The sequence below is a fragment of the Sapajus apella genome, unplaced genomic scaffold (genome assembly GCF_009761245.1).
Source record: "Sapajus apella isolate SASKATOON/1434 unplaced genomic scaffold, GSC_monkey_1.0 scaffold12, whole genome shotgun sequence".
Lineage (NCBI taxonomy): Eukaryota > Metazoa > Chordata > Mammalia > Primates > Cebidae > Sapajus > Sapajus apella.
In genome coordinates, this window is record NW_022436952.1 from 4,339,930 (window position 1) to 4,357,391 (window position 17,462).

General features: G+C 54.1%; 3 protein-coding genes and 1 pseudogene across 6 annotated transcripts in view; 2 read left to right on the forward strand and 2 right to left on the reverse strand.

The window, feature by feature from the left end:
* ERBB2 (erb-b2 receptor tyrosine kinase 2) overlaps nucleotides 1-989 on the reverse strand; it is a 43,560-nt gene extending 42,571 nt beyond the window's left edge. The window contains exon 1 of the mRNA XM_032279207.1: nucleotides 614-989. The gene's annotated coding sequence lies outside the window, so the exon portion shown is untranslated. The remainder of the gene's footprint in view (nucleotides 1-613) is intronic.
* PNMT (phenylethanolamine N-methyltransferase) overlaps nucleotides 1-17,462 on the reverse strand; it is a 28,601-nt gene that overhangs the window by 6,559 nt on the left and 4,580 nt on the right. The window lies entirely within an intron of this gene.
* PGAP3 (post-GPI attachment to proteins phospholipase 3) lies at nucleotides 836-17,283 on the forward strand. Its single transcript, XM_032279217.1, has 8 exons — nucleotides 836-1,069; nucleotides 2,931-3,028; nucleotides 3,854-4,006; nucleotides 13,459-13,521; nucleotides 14,379-14,440; nucleotides 14,809-14,945; nucleotides 15,202-15,406; nucleotides 15,585-17,283. The coding sequence occupies exons 1-8, from the start codon at nucleotides 889-891 to the stop codon at nucleotides 15,646-15,648; spliced, it is 963 nt and encodes a 320-aa protein (XP_032135108.1). The 5' UTR covers nucleotides 836-888; the 3' UTR covers nucleotides 15,649-17,283.
* LOC116552513 lies at nucleotides 15,765-17,283 on the forward strand (annotated as a pseudogene). Its single transcript, XR_004269424.1, has one exon. The product of XR_004269424.1 is annotated as an uncharacterized LOC116552513 (transcript).

Consider the following 17,462-nt stretch of genomic DNA (forward strand, 5'->3'; position numbering starts at 1 on the left):
AAATTGTGCAGGGCTTGTGGAGACAGTATTTTACCCTGAGGGTAATTGGGAGCCAGCAAATGATTTTAAGAAAAAAAGTGGCCGGGCGCGGTGGCTCAAGCCTGTAATCCCAGCACTTTGGGAGGCCGAGGCGGGTGGATCCCGAGGTCAAGAGATCGAGACCATCCTGGTCAACATGGTGAAACCCCGTCTCTACTAAAAAAAATACAAAAAATTAGCTGGGCATGGTGGCGCGTGCCTGTAATCCCAGCTACTCAGGAGGCTGAGGCAGGAGAATTGCCTGAACCCAGGAGGTGGAGATTGCGGTGAGCCGAGATCGCGCCATTGCGCTCCAGCCTGGGTAACATGAGTGAAACTCCGTCTCAAAAAAAAAAAAAAAAAGAAAAGAAAAAAAGTGGTATGGGCAAATTTTAATTTTTCAAAATGGAGCGCAGGTTGAATGGGGCAAAAGTAGAGGCAGGGAGAGCCATTAAGAGGCTACTGTGGCTGTCTTGGCGACACATGATGATGTCTTTAACCAGGGTGGTGCCGTGAGAGATGCAGAGAAGTGGATAGTTACAGGTACGTTTAGGAAGTAAAATCACACAGGGCTGGTGACAGTAAACAGCCTTACCTCAAAAAAGGTCCTGGAAAAGAAAACATTTTATTTTGCTCATTAACCCATCAGGCATCCCCCTTCCCTTAACCCTGTCGTCTCGATAAATGGGGACAGCAGGGGGCCGAGGGGCGGGGCAGGCGCCCACAAAAATCCGGGAACTTAAATTTAAACTGGGTGGACGTCAGCCTCCGGAGAGTAGATTAAAGAACACAGAAACTTCCGGTTACTCCGGAAGTGAAAGCTTCACATACTTCTAAGCTCCTCCCCCGGCGGCGAGCCAGGGAGAAAGGATGGCCGGCCGGGCGGCGCGGTTGGTTCTGCTAGCTGGGGCCGCGGCGCTGGCGAGCGGCTCCCAGGGCGACCGTGAGCCGGTGTACCGCGACTGCGTACTGAAGTGCGAGGAGCAGAACTGCTCGGGGGGCGCTCTGAAGCACTTCCGCTCCCGCCAGCCAATCTACATGAGTCTAGCAGGTAAGCTCCACCCCCACGTTAAGCCCCGCCTATTTATCTTGCTCCCGCCCCATACGCCTCCAATACGCCTCTGCAATCTCAACCTTAGGTACTCTGAGGTCACATATTATAAGTATTAAGTGAGTGGAGCCCCTAAGATGATAAGAGCCTTATCATCCTCTCTTACTTTCCCAGAAGGTTTCATTTACTTCCTTATTCAGTCAAAAAGATATTTATTAAATACATTTGGGCTACAATGTCTAGGAATGGCACAGAAATCAGACCAGGGTTCTACCCACTGGGGCTCACCCTCCCCACGGTCATATGTGCCTTCTCAAGTGCAAGGCAGAGAATGATTTGAGCCCCCGAGAGACTCTTAGATTAAGAATCATTTGGTCTTGCAGGCCACCTGCAAAAAAAAAAAAAAAGAAGCAGCAGCATTTAGGAGGCCGGTCGCGGTAGTTTACTCCTGTAATCCCAGCACCTTGGGAGGCCAAGGCAGGTGGATCACGAGGTCAGGAGATCGAGACCAGCCTGACCAACATGGATAAACCCCATCTGTACTAAAAATACAAAATTAGCTGGGCGTGGTGGCGCATAGCTGTAATCCCAACTACTCCGGAGGCTGAGTCAGGAGAATCGCATGAACCCAGGAAGGGTAGGTTGCAGTGAGTTGAGATCACGACATTGCACTCCAGTCTGGGCAACAAGAGGGAAACTCTGTCTCAAAAAAAACCCCACAAGCATTTGGGATAGGAAAGTGTCGGTTCTGGCTTTGAAGAGGTGGAAGCAGGGATCATCTTGGAACATTTTGTGTGAAGGAGGGACTTTGGACTGATACATTCAGTGTGGACCTGTGACTATAGTGGGCAAGGAACCAACATACTGAGCACTCAGTATGTGACAGGTGTCACAATATGTCAGGTAATTTTTATCACAACCTTTTGAGATAGTTTCTCTAATCGCAGTTTTACAGGTGGGGGTTAGAGAGGTTAAGTGCCCTGCCCACATACACAGCCATTATGTGGTAAAGTGGAGTTTCCAGTTCTGGCCTGATTGACCACAAGCTTGTCCTCTTTACTGTTGTACCACTTTGCATTCCAGACAGAGGGAACAGAGAGAGCAGATGCCCTGGACAGATGTGGGCACATCCAGGAGATTTGTTTATTCAGGGAGCAAGGTACATGAACAGGAGTAGTTACCAAAAGGGTTGGAAAGGCAATTTGGAGCCTCAAAAGTCAGGTTGAAGAATTTGGGCTTCATTTTCACAGGAAGTGGGTAAGATAGTAAGAACTCCTTCCTGGAGAGTAAGAGTAAATCCTATATTCAGGAGGGACAAACATAAACCCAGGTTTCCATAGATGAGTTCATCAGATGCCAAGATCTCGATGAACTTGAACAAAAGGAGAGGAAATGTCTCCCAAGGTGGAAAGATCGTTTGAGCTCTGGAGTTCAAAACTAGCCTGGGCAACATGGCAAGATGCCATCTCTACAAAAAATAAAAGAATTAGCCAGACATTGTAGTCTCAGCTACTTGGGAGGCTGAGGTGGGAGGATCATTTGAGCGTAGGAGGCCGAGGCTGTGGTGAGCTGTGATCTCCCCACTGCACTGTAGCCTGGGTGAAAGAGTGAGACCCTGTCTCAAAAAAAAAAAAAAATCTCAAATTGCTCACTAAAATATGCATACATATATACACCTTCCCCTATGTGTATGTCTTACCATCTCTCATTCATCCAGATTGGAAGGTAGAATTTTTAGATTTCTCCTGGTTCCTCCAACCTGCAGGCCCTCTTGGCCTATGTTTGGGCTTGGACCCCATTGATGCTCTCTGTGTGCCTCCCGGTGCTGGGGAACTCACCAGGGCACATTTGTCTGTTTCAGGCTGGACCTGTCGGGACGACTGTAAGTATGAGTGTATGTGGGTCACCGTTGGGCTCTACCTCCAGGAAGGTCACAAAGTGCCTCAGTTCCATGGCAAGGTGAGTTGGAGGGTCAGGGTAGGCATATGGTGGTAGTGTGGTGGGAGTAAGATACCCCCTGGTTGGACCACACTGTCCAAGCAATCTGAGGCATGGGGTGGTGGGTGTATGTTTGGGGCAGGTACCTATTCTCCCCAAAATCGGCTGGTTTCCATAGAATTGGATAGGATCCATGTGTCCTGCCTCTGGATTTGGAGTAGAAATATGTGGAAGGCTTTGGAGTCTCCCCAGAGAGTGGTGCTGGGCCTTTAAAGTGGCCGAGATGGCCACCTTACTGCAGGGACACATCCCCTTACCTACTGTGGCACGTTTCCTGTTGCTTCTCCAGTAGGGTCTGGATTCATAGTAATACACTTCAGCTTGTCTAGCCAGGCACAGTTTGTTTGTACCTTTCAATCCAGTATCATCTCATTCTGGCCTGTTGATGTTGGCAGGAAGCATTCACCCCAGTTTTTCACAGAGTAAGCTAAGGCTCAGAGGGCTGTGGACACTGGTAGAGGAGGGGTTGGGACCTGTGTCTTCTGGATGGCAACTCTGTGCTGTTTCCACGAGGCCATACTGAGCCATCTACCCTGGCCCATCTGGTCTTCCCAGAGATCAGGGCTTACAATGTTGTACCTGCCGGCCAGGATGGCGGTATGACCCTTAACCAGGCACTGGAGGGGGCTCATTGGTCTGAAGTGGGGATGAACCTGAGGCTTTGGCTAAAGTCCAGAGCTGAGGACCCAGCTGGGGACCTGTTGCTGCAGCATGTCAAGAATAGGTAGACCGGGCCAGTTGGGAGTTGCCTGCCCCTCAAACCCCCTTCATCTGCTCCTTTTTCAGTGGCCCTTCTCCCGGTTCCTGTTCTTTCAAGAGCCAGCATCTGCTGTGGCCTCTTTTCTCAATGGCCTGGCCAGCCTGGTGATGCTCTGCCGGTACCGCACCTTTGTGCCAGTCTCCTCCCCCATGTACCACACCTGTGTGGCCTTCGCCTGGGTAGGTAACCTGGCAGGACTCCTGCTGTCTCCCCTCATCTAGGAAGGAGGAACTCTAGATCCCTATTAACACCCAACAGGGCTTCTACTTACCAGCTTCCCCTCTGTTTTCCAGGGCTAAAGTTGCAGCTGCGGGATGGTGAGGCCTGGGGAGAAAACAGGGAGGGTGCTGAATCGGGCTGTTTGGGAAGGAGAGAGGAAAGAAGGACATTTTTCAGGTCCTGAAGAAGGAAGCCACTAAAAGACCCAGTAGGACACTTTGCAAATACAGAAGGGAGTGGGGCGGGAGGGCTAGAGAGGATGCTAGGACCACAGGTCTTTCCAAGGGCCCCTCTGGAGGACTTGGAGCAATCTCAATTCCAGCCGAGGCCTGGTGGGGAGGGAGTCGCAGCCACAATTTTCTGTCTAGAGCTCATCCTATCCTCAGACCATCCCTGGAGAAGCCCAGGTATGGTTCCATCTGCAGATGCAGAAAGGGCTGTTAGCTTTACAGTATGGCTGGTCTGAACAGCTGTATTCAGGGCCTGTAATTGTGTGATAAGCACAGACTGGGGTGCAGATATGAACCATGATGGCCTTGGGAAGGGCGTGAGAATAAAAGGTCGCAGTGGATATCTCTAGGTCCCCTGCAACCCTTAAGGAAAAAATTTCTACTCACTCACCTTCCTGCTGTCACAGAAGCCATTCACTCAGGTGTTGAGCACCTACTATATGCCAGGCACTTTACTGGGTCCTGGAGATCCAGAAGTCTGCCCTCTGTGCTAGTCACACAATTGAATGTGAGAGTACGGCTATGAAAAAGTACAGCTGGGGACAGGTGCTACAGGGGTGTGTGTAATGGCAAACATAGACCAGCATGGGGCCATCAGGAAAGGCTTCTCTGGGGAAAGGGCATTAAAGGTAAGGTGGGAATGATGCAGGAATGTTAACTAGGTAAATTTGAAGAGAGTAGGAGGAGGCTTTAGAAGAAGTCTCAGAAAGTGCACAGGCAGGAGAGAGTCAGGGTCCTTCCAGGCAGCCTGGCTTGCAGGAAATCAGAGAGTGGGTGTGAGCTCCGAGGGCAGATGGGGCCAGCCATGGAGACCCTCACAGTGGAGATCTCGACTCTCAAAGCATCAGGAAGTGCGGAGGGATTTTTAAATGAGGGTTGAGGAGAAAAGCAGTTTCATGAATAGATTTGCCCTTTGGAAAGCTCATTCTGGCTACTGTGTAGAGAACAGATTGGAGTGGGTCAGAGTGGATGCAGTAGACCAGCTGGTCATTTTAGCACAGGGTCCAGTAGCTAGACTAGAGAGGTGGCATGGGTCTTGGGTATTAAAGAAAAGTACACTTGAGCTGTGTTTTGGAGATGATGTTAAAACTTTTTTAAAACTTATTTTATTTATTTAATAAATACATATCCAGCTCATACTACAGTATGTCAGGCATCACTTTAAGCATTTTATAAATATTAATCGTGTTCATCCGATAGCAAGTGGCAAAACACAAAATTGCAGCAAACTTACTTGTAGATCCAGTTGGCTTTAATTTGCAATTCATGAATTAGGGCAGCCTCCATTCTACAAAATAGAGTGAAAGTTTCTATTGAGCAATACAAGAACAGTAAGTTTTGTAAGTTGGGAACCGGGAAACAGAACAGTAGAAAGAAACCTGATTGGTTAACATCAGGTTTTGTTTTTTTTTTATAAGGGTTAAAGCAGAGGAGACTTCCTTACTTGGGTAGACTGGACTCTCTTGTTTTCAGGAAAAAGTGGTCTGTTTTGGGACCTATCAGCTCCCTTAAAATTTCAGTTTGATTATGTGGCATTTAGCATGAGTGGCCATTTTGGTCTGGTCTAGTCTGTTGGGTCTAGTGCAGGAGCTCAGTCCAGAATTATGGCCTCCCATAATTTTTGTTTAAAACAGCTTATAGGTGTTATTATTCTCATCCCCAGTTTATGGATGAGGAAACCAAAGACTGAAAAGGTGAAGTAAGGCCGGGCGCGTGGCTCACGCCTGTAATCCCAGCACTTTGGGAGGCCGAGGTGGGTGGATCACGAGGTCAAGAGATCGAGACCATCCTGGTCAACATGGTGAAACCCCGTCTCTACTAAAACTACAAAAAAAATTAGCTGGGCATGGTGGCGCGTGCCTGTAGTCCCGGCTACTCGGGAGGCTGAGGCAGGAGAATTGCCTGAACCCAGGAGGCGGAGGTTGCAGTGAGCCGAGATCGCGCCATTGCACTCCAGCCTGGGTAACAAGAGCGAAACTCCGTCTCAAGAAAAAAAAAAAAAAAAAAGGTGAAGTAACCAGCCTGAGGTCACCGAGCCAGGGTTTGAATCCAGGGATCTGGCTCTAAAGTCCGCACTTTCAACATCTTCGCTGTGCTGACAAACCTCAAGAGTGGATTAGATGAGGAAAGAGGAATCAGGGATGACCCCTTGTGTTTCTTCTTGTAAGACAGTGATAGAGGCCAGATGTGGTGGCTCATACCTGCAGTCCCAGCACTTTGGGAGACTGAGGTGGGCAGATTGCTTGAGCTCACAAGTTCCAGACCAGCCTGGACAACATGGGAAAAGCCTGTCTCTACCAAAAATACAAAAAAAATAAGCCAGGCTTGGTGGCACATGCCTGTAGTCCCAGCTACGAGGAGGTTGAGGTGGGAGGATCACTTGAGCCCAGAAGGTTGAGGTTGCAGTGAGCTGTGATCCTGTCACTTTACTCTTGTCACTCCAGTCTGGGTGATCAAGGGAGGCCAGTCTTTTTTTTTAAAAAATGACAGTGATAGAAGCTGTGGTTGTAGATGAGATCACCCCAGGAGAATTTAGACAGTGAAAAGAGGAGGGATCTAGGGCAAAGCCCCGAGGAACCCCAGAACTGAATGGCTGGCTAGAGGAAGATGAGCCAGACACAGAGATGGAAGGCATAGCCCGAGGGGCAGGAGGGGAACTCGGAGATTGTGTGCTTGAGTTGTGTGTCCTGGGACAAGCACAGGAAGGAGAGGGGAGTGAGTCTGCTGTCCTGAATTTTGCACATGAGAACTGAAGAAGATCCTGGAGTCTGGAGACACAGAGGTCTCTAGGACCTTAAGAAAGCTGAGAGCTGGGGTATGCTGTGAAGTCCAGGCCGAGCCTTACACTTGGGAGATGGATGTGGGAAGGAGGTCAGGGAAGGAAGCTGTTAAACCTCTGGGAAATATTGACCCTCCTTAATACTTCCTATTCAACAACTATTAATAATAATTGAAGGAACACGAGCCATGTGACAGGCTTGTCTGAAGCACTTTACATACATTTCCTTATTTCACCCTCATAGTACCCCTATGAGCTCTGAGTTAGGCTCGGGGGAAAAAAAAACTTCCCTAACAGTGGCTCATGCCTGTAATCCCAGCACTTTGGGAGGTCGAGGCAGGCGGATCACGAGGTCAGGAGTTCAAGACCAGCCTGGCCAATACGGTGAAACCCCCCTCTCTATTAAAAATACAAAAATTAGCCAGGCATGGTGGCATTTGTCTGTAATCGCAGCTGCCTGGGAGGCTGAGGCAGAAGAATTGCTTGAACCTGGGAGGTGGAGGTTGCAGTGAGCCAAGATCGTGCCATTGCACTCCAGCCTGGCGACAGAGTGAGACTCCATCTCAAAAAAAAAAAAAATTGCCCAAGTTAGCAAGAAGTGGAGACAGGGTTGGCGTCCGGGGCTGTCTGGCTCCAGGACCTGAGAACTTAGCTCTGCTAGGCCGCTCTGTGTCCTGTGATGAGTGTTCCTTGAGCCTTTACTGGGAGTAGAGACGGGATTTAGCACTTGTGGGGGCTGAAGCCCCTGCCCCAGGTTGCTAAGCAGAGTGGGAGGTACAGGTCTGGCCAGCCTGAGCAGCAGACGGCGTGGAATCAGGGGGTGCTTTGGTAGAGAGCTGTAGGATTTGTGAGTTGGGGAGACCACGTCCTCTAACTGGGGAAGTCTGCCAGGCCAGGGAGGTCCGGGGAGGAGGAGATGTCTCATCTGGGACTTGCAGGTCTGGCAAGGCTTAGACACATACATGTGTGGGGACAGGGGATTGAATTCCAGCATTCCAGGCAACCTTGGCCCCATTGTAGCTGTGTGAATGGAGTAGAGAAAGAGGAGATGGAGCAGAGAGGGCCTTGAGTGCCAGCCTGAGGGCTAGGGGTTCTGATGTGGGCAGGGCCAGGCATCGGCACACACCGTCACAGGCTGGGTGAGATAAAGCCACCACTTCCTGCGTAGGCCTCTTGCAACAAAGCGAATTTAGTCATGGCCAAGAAAGCAGGAAGGGCAGGGAAACTGAAGAGGTTCCCCGTCTCCTTTCCTGTGGGGTTCCTCCACGACACTGCTTGTCTGGGCCCGCTGCGTGTACCACCCCCTATTCCCCACCTCCACTAGAGAGCATGGGACAGCCCTGCCTGAACTCTGAAGAAGCTTAGAGCCTCCTTAGATAGGCCACAGGCCTGAGAGGACCTCGGAGGGTTCTGCCCTTTGTCTTCATACCATGTGCCAGAGGCCAGGGGTCACATCACAGCTCTGGCCTTGCCATCCCTGATCCTCAGATCTTTCACCTGAGTTGTATCTGCAACTCAACTTCCTTCTTGGAGGGGGGGTCACACTTTCCAGGGTAGCCCAAAGTCCTGAGTGACTAAGGACCCTAGAGAAAAAGCAGGAGATGGCCGGGAGCAATGGCTTACGCCTATAATCCCAACACTTTGGGAGGCTGAGGTGGGCAGATCATCTGAGGTCAGGAGTTCAAGCCCAGCCTGGCCAACATGGCGAAACCCCATCTCTACTAAAAATACAAAAATTAGCCAGGTGTGGTGGTGTGTGCCTGTAATCCCAGCTACTGGGGAGGCTGAGGCAGAAGAATTGCTTGAACCCGGGGGGCAGAGGTTGCAGTGAGCTGAAATCATACCACTGTACTCCAGCCTGGGCAACTGAGTGAGACTCCATCTCAAAAAACAAAAAATAGAAAAAGCAGGAGATGTTGGTAGAAGGCAGATAGTTGGGGCCTGTGTCTTAGGGTACTCAATGGGATGTGGCGTTCAGGGACATGGGGCCCCCTCACGCTCTCACTAGGCCTTCAAGGAACAAAGCCTCAGAACAACCCACATTCCTGTGGATGGCCTAGTTTGGCTCTCCCAGTTGCTGTTGAGCCCTGTCAGTTTCTGCAGGAGGGAGGATCCTAAGCCGTATGGAGGGTGCGGTGGTGGACTTTGACCTGGGCCTTCTGGGGCGCTGAGGCTCCTGATTTCTGTTGGGGTGAGGATAGGAAGGCAAGGCCCTTCACCTGCTCTGGGCTAAGTCTTGGGGGAAGGGTACCTCAGCTTTGCCTCAGAAATAAGGAGACCCGCCCCCCAGCAGGGCTCATGATATGTTGGTACAAGAAGGCAGCCCCTGCCTTGCCATTCAGGCCTGGGCCTGGGCTGGGGGGCAGCCAGGCAAGGAGCGGGGAGCCCACCAAAGCTCTGCATACCATGTCCCTTTGACGTCACTGAGCAGGGGCCCTTGCTGTGTGCCAAAGCCAGAAGGCCACACCAATTCCTCAGGCCTTCATCCAGTCAGGAAAGGTCCTCAGATGTAGAGATAAGAGGGTGAAGCGGTGGGAAGGCAAACTGTCTCCGTAGAGTGGTTTGTGTGGGTGGGGACAGATTCTGCTCTGCCTCTGTTCAGCAAACTACAAGAAGAGATAGGGGCCGGGCTAAGTAATCCTGGCACTTTTGGAGGCCAAGCAGGTGAATCGTGAGGTCAGGAGTTCAGGACCAGCCTGGCCAACATGGTGAAACCCCATCTCTACTAAAAATACAAAAACTAGCCGGGCGTGGTGGCACGCACCTGTAATCCCAGCTACTCAGGAGGCTGAAGCAAGAGAATTGCTTCAACCCGGGAGGCAGAGGTTGCAGTGAGCCGAGATCAAGGCACTGCACTCCAGCCTGGGTGACAGAGGGAGACTCCATCTCAATAAAAAGAAGAGGTAGGTTGCGTCTGTTGTAGAATGATGGTTAGATTTTAGGAAGGACTTCCCAGGGGTCAGACAAGAGCTAGTGGAACAGGCAATGGCAGGAAATCATGGAATCCTTTGGGATGATAGAAAAAGACCTCCTCCCATCTTCAGCTACCTCTCTCTCCCTTCTCTCAGCAGTGAGCTGGGGCTGGTCTGCCCTGCTTGAGGCAGGGGGTGGGACACTGTGGCCTCCGGGGGAGCCCAGGATGGCAGCAGGCGTCATATTTAACATTCTGCCTCCCCCACTTCTGAGACACCGAGCTATTTTAAGACCCACTTGTCCCCACCACCGTGGTGTCAATGACAGCCCCAAGCACTGGGGCTTAGCGCAGGGTCGAATTCCTGACAGATCTGGCTCACTTGGCATCCAACCAGTTTCACGGCTGTGATATTTTTGTCTTGATTTTCTTATTTCCAACAGACTGAAACAGCCTCTTGCTCTCCCTCCACCCAGCCTCCGATTCCACCCCCACTGGCACCCTGCCCCTGGCCGCCCCTCTCCTCGGTGCTTACTCGAAGCTCTGGGTGCCTGCCGGGCAGCCTGTCATGCTCCTGGCCGGTTCCCCTGCCTGGCCCCCTTCACTCAAGCATGGCAAGGAGTCTGAGAGTAGCTGTGCATTGGTGTCTTGGAACTCTCCTTCCTTCCAGAGCCCATCTGTCCCCTTTGCTTGCTCTTGATTACAAACTCTGAGTGAAGAGCAGGGGGTCCCTTCAGTCCACATTGATGGGATCTCGGCTCCAGAGTAAGGAGGAGGGGCTCTTCCTATAGCTAAGGTGTCTCTGTTCGGGATGGAGAGACCCTGGGCCCCATAGTTTGACCTTGAACTTTGCGACCCCTCAGGAAAGGGAAGTTGAGGGTCAGGTGAAGGGGCGTGGTGAGAGTCAGCCTACTGGACATGATGAAGGAAACTGACATTGATGGGCACCTACCACGGACCAGGCAGCAAAAACCAGCAGGCACTCAGAGGAGTTCCTTGGTGCCAGGTGTTCTGCAGACATTGTCCTCAGCCTCCTCTGCAGTGGCATTATGAACCTGTTTTGTAGGTGAGGCAGTGGAGGATCATAGACTCTGGATTATGTGTCCAAGGTCACACAGCTACTTAGGGGCGGAGGCAGGACTTCAGGCTCTGTCTCATTGTGGAGACTGGACATTCTTCTTCAGCCTGGAGCTGCGGCGGTGGGCCTAGGCAGCTGGGGGACCACCCCTTCTCTGCCTAAACGTCCTTGGCCTGCAGGGAGAGTGGGAGGCAGACATCCTCTTTGGCCTCAGTTCTATGGGAAGCTGACGAGCCTTCATATGCTGGTCAGGCAGGTGGAGAGAAGAGCACCTCATGTGTTATCCTGCCCTGGGCTCTGTGCCATACACTGTATTTGTATTGCTCATGAAACCCTTATCAACTGTGATTATTCCCATTTTGCAGATGAGAAAACTGAGGCACAGCAAGGCTAAATAACTTGCCCAAGGACACACAGGAAATGCAGAGCCAGGAACTGAACCCTGGCAATCTGGCCCTAGGGCTTGCATTCTTAATGACACTACCTCCCAAATCTGAGGAAAGGGTGAGAAGAGCAGCACCCCCAGAGTGGGATACTCCCCGGGGGGGAGGGGCTTTTCAGGGGTGCAGAGGCCAGGCTTCAGGTGGATCTGTGAGTGGAAGGCACCCAGGGAGGTATTTGGAGAGGGGACCGAGCAGCCTGCCCTTCCTGTGGCCCTGCGCACGTGTACACACGCACACACCCCCTGCTTTTGGTGTTCTGAGCCACTTAGCTCAGTCCTGCAGTCCCCTTGTCACCCCCCCTTTTCCTGCTGTGGGTGACAAGGAGGCCTGGCTGGATGGCAGTCCCTGCCACCTTGCCCTTCTCACTCCCACACTGGCTCCTGGGCCACTCTCCTCCCTAAGGATGTCCCTGTTCCTGGCCTGCCATGGAGACCTGGTCATGTGGTCACCTGGGCCCTGTCTTTAGCCCAGCCTGCTCCTCTCCCCACACTGACCCTAAGCTGTTCAGACTGTGGGTGCAGTGTCTGAGAAACCACCAGTTTCAGTCCCGTTTTGCAGCCTCCATGTCTGTCTCTGGGGTGGGGGCCGCAGCAGGGCACAGCCTTGAGTCCAGTGGAAGGGACAGAGTGGCCATCCTCAAAGGAGAAGCAGCCTGGCCTAGACCAAACCACCTGACGCCAAGCTGGGAAGGAAATGAAGTTTCACTATGATTCGTCCCAGGGAAAGCTTGGGCTGAGAAGGGCAGGGCCCTTTGCCGAAGTCAACAGGAGCAGACGCAGCAAGGCTCAGCCCAGAGCCAGGCCAGACAGGTGCACCAGGCAGCCTCGAGCCTTCCAGAGCCCAGCACCCGGAGAACCTGGCTGGCTGTGCAGCAGTCCTGCCCCACCTGCACCCCTTCTCCTCCCATTCTCTCCTAGGCTCTCCAGACCTGCATTCAGAACGCATCTTCCTGTCTCACCCGCCTGCTGCAGTGCCCAGCAGAGCGTGGCTTATTGCCCTCTCCCTCTGTCCCCTGCCAGGCCAGTTTTCCTGGTACATTGGAACCAACTGAGCAGCTCCTGGTCTTTCCTGAGCTCTGTCCTACCCTAGCGCATCCCTCCCCACCTCCGGGGCGTTCCTGGCCTGGCCGCTCTTCCTCTGACCGGTTGTCACGGTTTCTCAGCCCTTCCCCTCAGTCCACCCTGCTTTCTGCATTTTGGGCTTTGCTGTGAACACAGCAGTCCCCGAAGAAAGTGCCAGCACCAATGCCCACAAGCTCTCCAGCTCATTCGTAAGATTACTTTTGTGCTCTCTCCACGCTGCTCATTTCCAGGAAGAAGCCCTCAAATATTCCCCTGGGCGCTGGCCCCACTGCAGCTCCTCCGGTCCTGCCCTCTGCTCCTCCCAGCCTCGGGAGCAGCCACTGGTCTGGCGGGTTGGGCAGGCCCAGCCAGGAGGAAGCTGGGCTCAGTTCCCCCTCCTCCTGGGAGCCTGGGCCCCAGTGGGATCTGCTTGATCTCCCTCCCCTGCTGGCTTGCTCAGAACACACCCCAAGCTGGCTCGAGCCCCTCCACCCCACCCACCTCATTCCCGCCCCCAGAGGCTGAGGTCACCAGCTCCCCTGGGCCTGGGTGGGGCTGTCATCACCTGCCGGTTGGAAGAGGAGGCCGGGCCCCTGGGGGCTGTTGTCTTAGCGATTGAGTAACTGGGGAATTGGCTCTGCCGGAACTGGTTCCCAGGCCAGGCCGGAACCTGTGGAGGCTGCAGCCCCCTTTGGCCTTGGGGATTTGGGGCGGCAGGAAGTCCACCCCAGGGACCCTGGCTGGGTGGCGGTAGAGGGACACAGGTTTGTTTGGAGGGCTCCAGGGGCAGGAAAAGCACATTTCTTGCCCCACAGAGCCCCTCCCCGAAGGTGAAATGGATGTGAGCCCGTGGGGGTCCTGGCCTCGGGGCGTGGGGGTGCAGTGTGCTCACCAGCCCCTTCTTCCTCAGGTGTCCCTCAACGCATGGTTTTGGTCCACAGTCTTCCACACCAGGGACACCGACCTCACAGAGGTGAGCACTCTCCAGCTCCCCCTACTCCGCACAGGGTGGTCCCAGAGGAGCCCAGAATCGGGCAGAGGGGCTTTAGAGGGTCACGCCAACTCCCTCTGGGGAGCGCTGGGAGGAGCAAGGGCCACGCATCCTGCACCTGTTGGTGCCCTTGAGCCGCTTTGAGCCTCATCAGGTGGGGATGATGATGAGCTCTTGCCTGATGAGGCAGCTGAGCCTTGGAGAGGTGGCCTGCTTGCTCAGGGGCACCCAGCTAGTAAAGGGTTGCCCCAGGATGGGACCCTATGGCTATCAGACTTCACACTGCACTCTGAATTCCATGCGGGGTGCTTATGTCCCGGAGCCTCAGCAGGGACCCTCCACCAGTGTCCTTAAAGCCTTGTTCCTAAGAATTTATTTATTTATTTATTTATTTTTGAGGCAGAGTCTCACTTTGTCGCCCAGGCTGGAGTGCAGTGCCTTGATCTCGGCTCACTGCAACCTCTGCCTCCTGGGTTCAAGCCATTCTTCTGCCTCAGACTCCTGAGTAGCTGGGACTACAGGCATGTGCCACCACACCCGGCTAATTTTTTATTTTTAAAAATAGTAGAGATGGGGTTTCACCATGTTGGCCGAGCTGGTCTTGAATTCCTGACCTTGTGATCTGCCCACCTCAGCCTCCCAAAGTGCCACTTCACCCGGCCTCCTGAGCACAAAAAAATTGTTACAATGATGTGAACACAAGGCTCAGCTGGGGTGAAACAGGTATAAGCAGGCCAAGGACCCCCGTCCCCTCCCTGCCACCCCTCCGTGCCCCTATCCTTGCGGGTCCTCTCCGCACAGCCTCTTGCTGTTCCCTCATTGCCTTTCCCTGTCCTCAGAAAATGGACTACTTCTGTGCCTCCACCGTCATCCTACACTCAATCTATCTGTGCTGCGTCAGGTGAGCCTGCCTGGGTGGCTGCAGGGGCAAAATTGAGCCCTGGGGGCAGAAAGGGGTCACCCAGCCCTCCCCTGGGGGTGCTGCTCTGAGGGCCTTCTTCACTAGTCTCCCAACGCCTACCCCCCTATCAGCTGTCCTGGGTAGGGACCCTGGGGTAGGACTGGGGGCCCTGGCTTCTGACAAGGAGCTGTGGCACTTGGCCCCTGGCCTTTGGGAGGATTGGAGGCCTGCCCAGTGGACCCATTTGGTGGGGAGAGGGGTAGTGGCTTGAGGGACCATGTACCCATGTTGTGGGGAGGAGATGCTTCGGGAAATGCTGCTCTGGAGACGGGCCGCCGCCCTCTGAGCAGCCCTGGATGGTGGGGCAGGACCGTGGGGTTGCAGCACCCAGCTGTGCTCAGTGCCTTCCGGGCTCTCCTGCTGCTAATGCTGACCGCACACGTCTCCTACCTGAGCCTCATCCGCTTCGACTATGGCTACAACCTGGTGGCCAACGTGGCTATTGGTGAGGCCCTGGGGAGCTTGGGCCATCTGCGGAAGTGCTAGCATGGGGTGTGAGTGGGGGGTTGGTGCCATTTCTGGAGAGGGAGTTTCTAGAGGGACCCTTGGGGTAGAGGAATGGGGAAGAATTTGAGGTGGGAGAGAGAGGAGGCTGGGAGGAGAGTCTGAGGATGATCCTAGGGTCAGAGAGCATGGAGTTGGTGGCGGCCTTGGGAAGAAGCCAAAGGAATGAGTCTCTCCTGTCCCCACCTGGCACCCAGGCCTGGTCAACGTGGTATGGTGGCTGGCCTGGTGCCTGTGGAACCAGCGACGGCTGCCTCACGTGCGCAAGTGTGTGGTGGTGGTCTTGCTGCTGCAGGGGCTGTCCCTGCTGGAGCTACTGGACTTCCCACCGCTCTTCTGGGTCCTGGATGCCCATGCCATCTGGCACATCAGCACCATCCCTGTCCATGTCCTATTTTTCAGGTGAGTGCTGCCCCCGCCCGGTGCTCACCTTTGAGCCCTCCCTGGCCCACTTCTTAGGGGAGACTGGGGGCTCTGTGTGCCCATCCAGCCCTTCCCACCTTGCCTGCCTGCACCCCACCCCACCCCCACACGAGCCTCAGAGCTGTGTGCCTCAGTGGGCTCCTCCTTTGGCCCACAGCTTTCTGGAAGATGACAGCTTGTATCTGCTGAAGGAATCAGAAGCCAAGTTTAAGCAGGACTGAAGACCTTGGGAGCGGGTCTGCCCCAGTGGGGATCCTGCCCCCACCCTGCTGACCCCCCTTCTCTCCCCAACCCTTGAGATGATTCATTTTCTCCTTTCAACTTCTTGAACTTGGACATGAAGGATGTGGGCCCAGAATTACTTGACCAGCCCACTCCTGCTGGCTCTCACCAGCCTTGGAGCCTGGGCTAGGGAAGGCCTCCCAGCATCTGGGACTAAAGAATGGGCAGCCCCTCTGCCTCCTGGAGCCGAACTGAGTGTCTTCTTAGCTCTACCGGGAGGAAAGCTGCCTGTTTCCTCCCCACATCCCCCGCTGCCTGGCGTGGTCCCAGAGCCCTCTGTCTACTTGGGAGACCGGGGACCACAGGCCTTAGGGATACAGGAGGTCCCCTTCTCTTGCCACCCCCACCCTCCTCCAGGACACCACTAGGTGGCGCCAGATGCTTGTTCTTTGGCCAGCCAAGGTTCAAGGTGATTCTCCTGATGGGATCTTGAGGGACCAAGCTGCTGGGATTGGGATTGGGAAGGGATTTCACTCTGATCATTGCCAGGTTCCCAGGAGGCCTCACCACACTCCCCTTCAGGGCCAGGGCCCCAGCAAGCCCAGGGCAAGGATCCCTTGCTGAGGTCTGGTTGAGAGCCTGCCACCCTGTGTCGGGAGTGTGGGCCAGGCCGAGTGCATAGCTGACCTGTGGTAAGCATGGGCTTGGGTGTGTGTGAGCTCAGGCCTACGTGTGCAGCATGAAGAGGGGTGTTGCGGGGTACGAGGTGTGGTTTCAAAGTGTGTGTGTGTAGGGTGCGGGTGGGTTAGCTGGGTTAGGGGAACATGCATGTGAGCGTGCTTGTGGGCATGTGAGAGAGGCGAGTGTGACTGCAGGTGAATGTGCCCTCAGTTGAGAGGTTGAAGAGGATGAGGGAATCATGTCACCATCAGTAATCACTGTGGAGCACCAGCTCTGCCCAAGGCCCCAGCCAGGCAGACAGCCAGGACCTCTGCACAGCCAGGCTGCCTGTGTGTGTGTTCCCTGTCCCACGCCCCCTGCACACCTCGCAGGGCCTCCACACAGCAACCAGCCCCTAGGGGGCAGAGAAAGGAAAATGGGGATGCCTGGGGCTCTCTCCAGCCTCTGTATCTCCTTGCCTTGGCATGGTTGACCTCCCCTCCAAAAGCCCCTTTCCCCTGCTGCCTGACCCTTTGCATCGCCTGGACTTTGGGGAGGAGGAAGGGATTGAGGGAGAAGGGGTGAAAGCTTGTGGCTGGGTCTGGTTTCTGCCCTCCCCAGAGGGTCTTACTGTTCCAGGGTGGCCCCCCGGGCGAGCAGGAGCCACACTGTGCGGACACCCTGGTAAAGGTGACCCCTGCCAGTTGCCAGCAGCCCTGGCATGTTCCTGCCCCACAGGGATAGGATAGAGTGAGTGCCAGAAACTTTCCATGCCAAAGGCAGTGTCCGTGGTTGAAGCAGACTGGATTTTTGCTCTGCTCCTGACCCCTGGTTCCTCTTTAGGGGAGGGGAGCTATGCTAGGACTCCAGCCTCAGGGACTTGGGTAGCCTGTGCTAGGTTCTTTTGATACTAAAAACTGTTTTAAGGTGGGAGGGTAGCAAGGGACGTGGTTAATAAATCATTTTCAGCCTCACCTGCCTTTGTTCAGCTCATTTGTGTGAATAGGGTGGGCTGGAGGGCAGGAAAAGACAGTTGTGGGGGCAGGGGAAGGCCCCATAGCTGGCTGGAGGCAGTAGACCGAGGTGGGGTCTCTGCCTGGGCACGTGGGCATAGGGAATGGAAGGTCCCAGAGCAGAGCTGGGCAGAGCCCAA

Coding starts and splice junctions, on each gene's coding strand:
- PGAP3 (XM_032279217.1), top strand. CDS start 889: ATGGCCGGCCGGGCGGCGCGGTTGGTTCTGCTAGCTGGGGCCGCGGCG. Junction 4,007..13,458: donor CCTGTGTGGCCTTCGCCTGG/GTAGGTAACCTG, acceptor CTTCTTCCTCAG/GTGTCCCTCAACGCATGGTT. Junction 14,946..15,201: donor GGTGGCCAACGTGGCTATTG/GTGAGGCCCTGG, acceptor CCTGGCACCCAG/GCCTGGTCAACGTGGTATGG.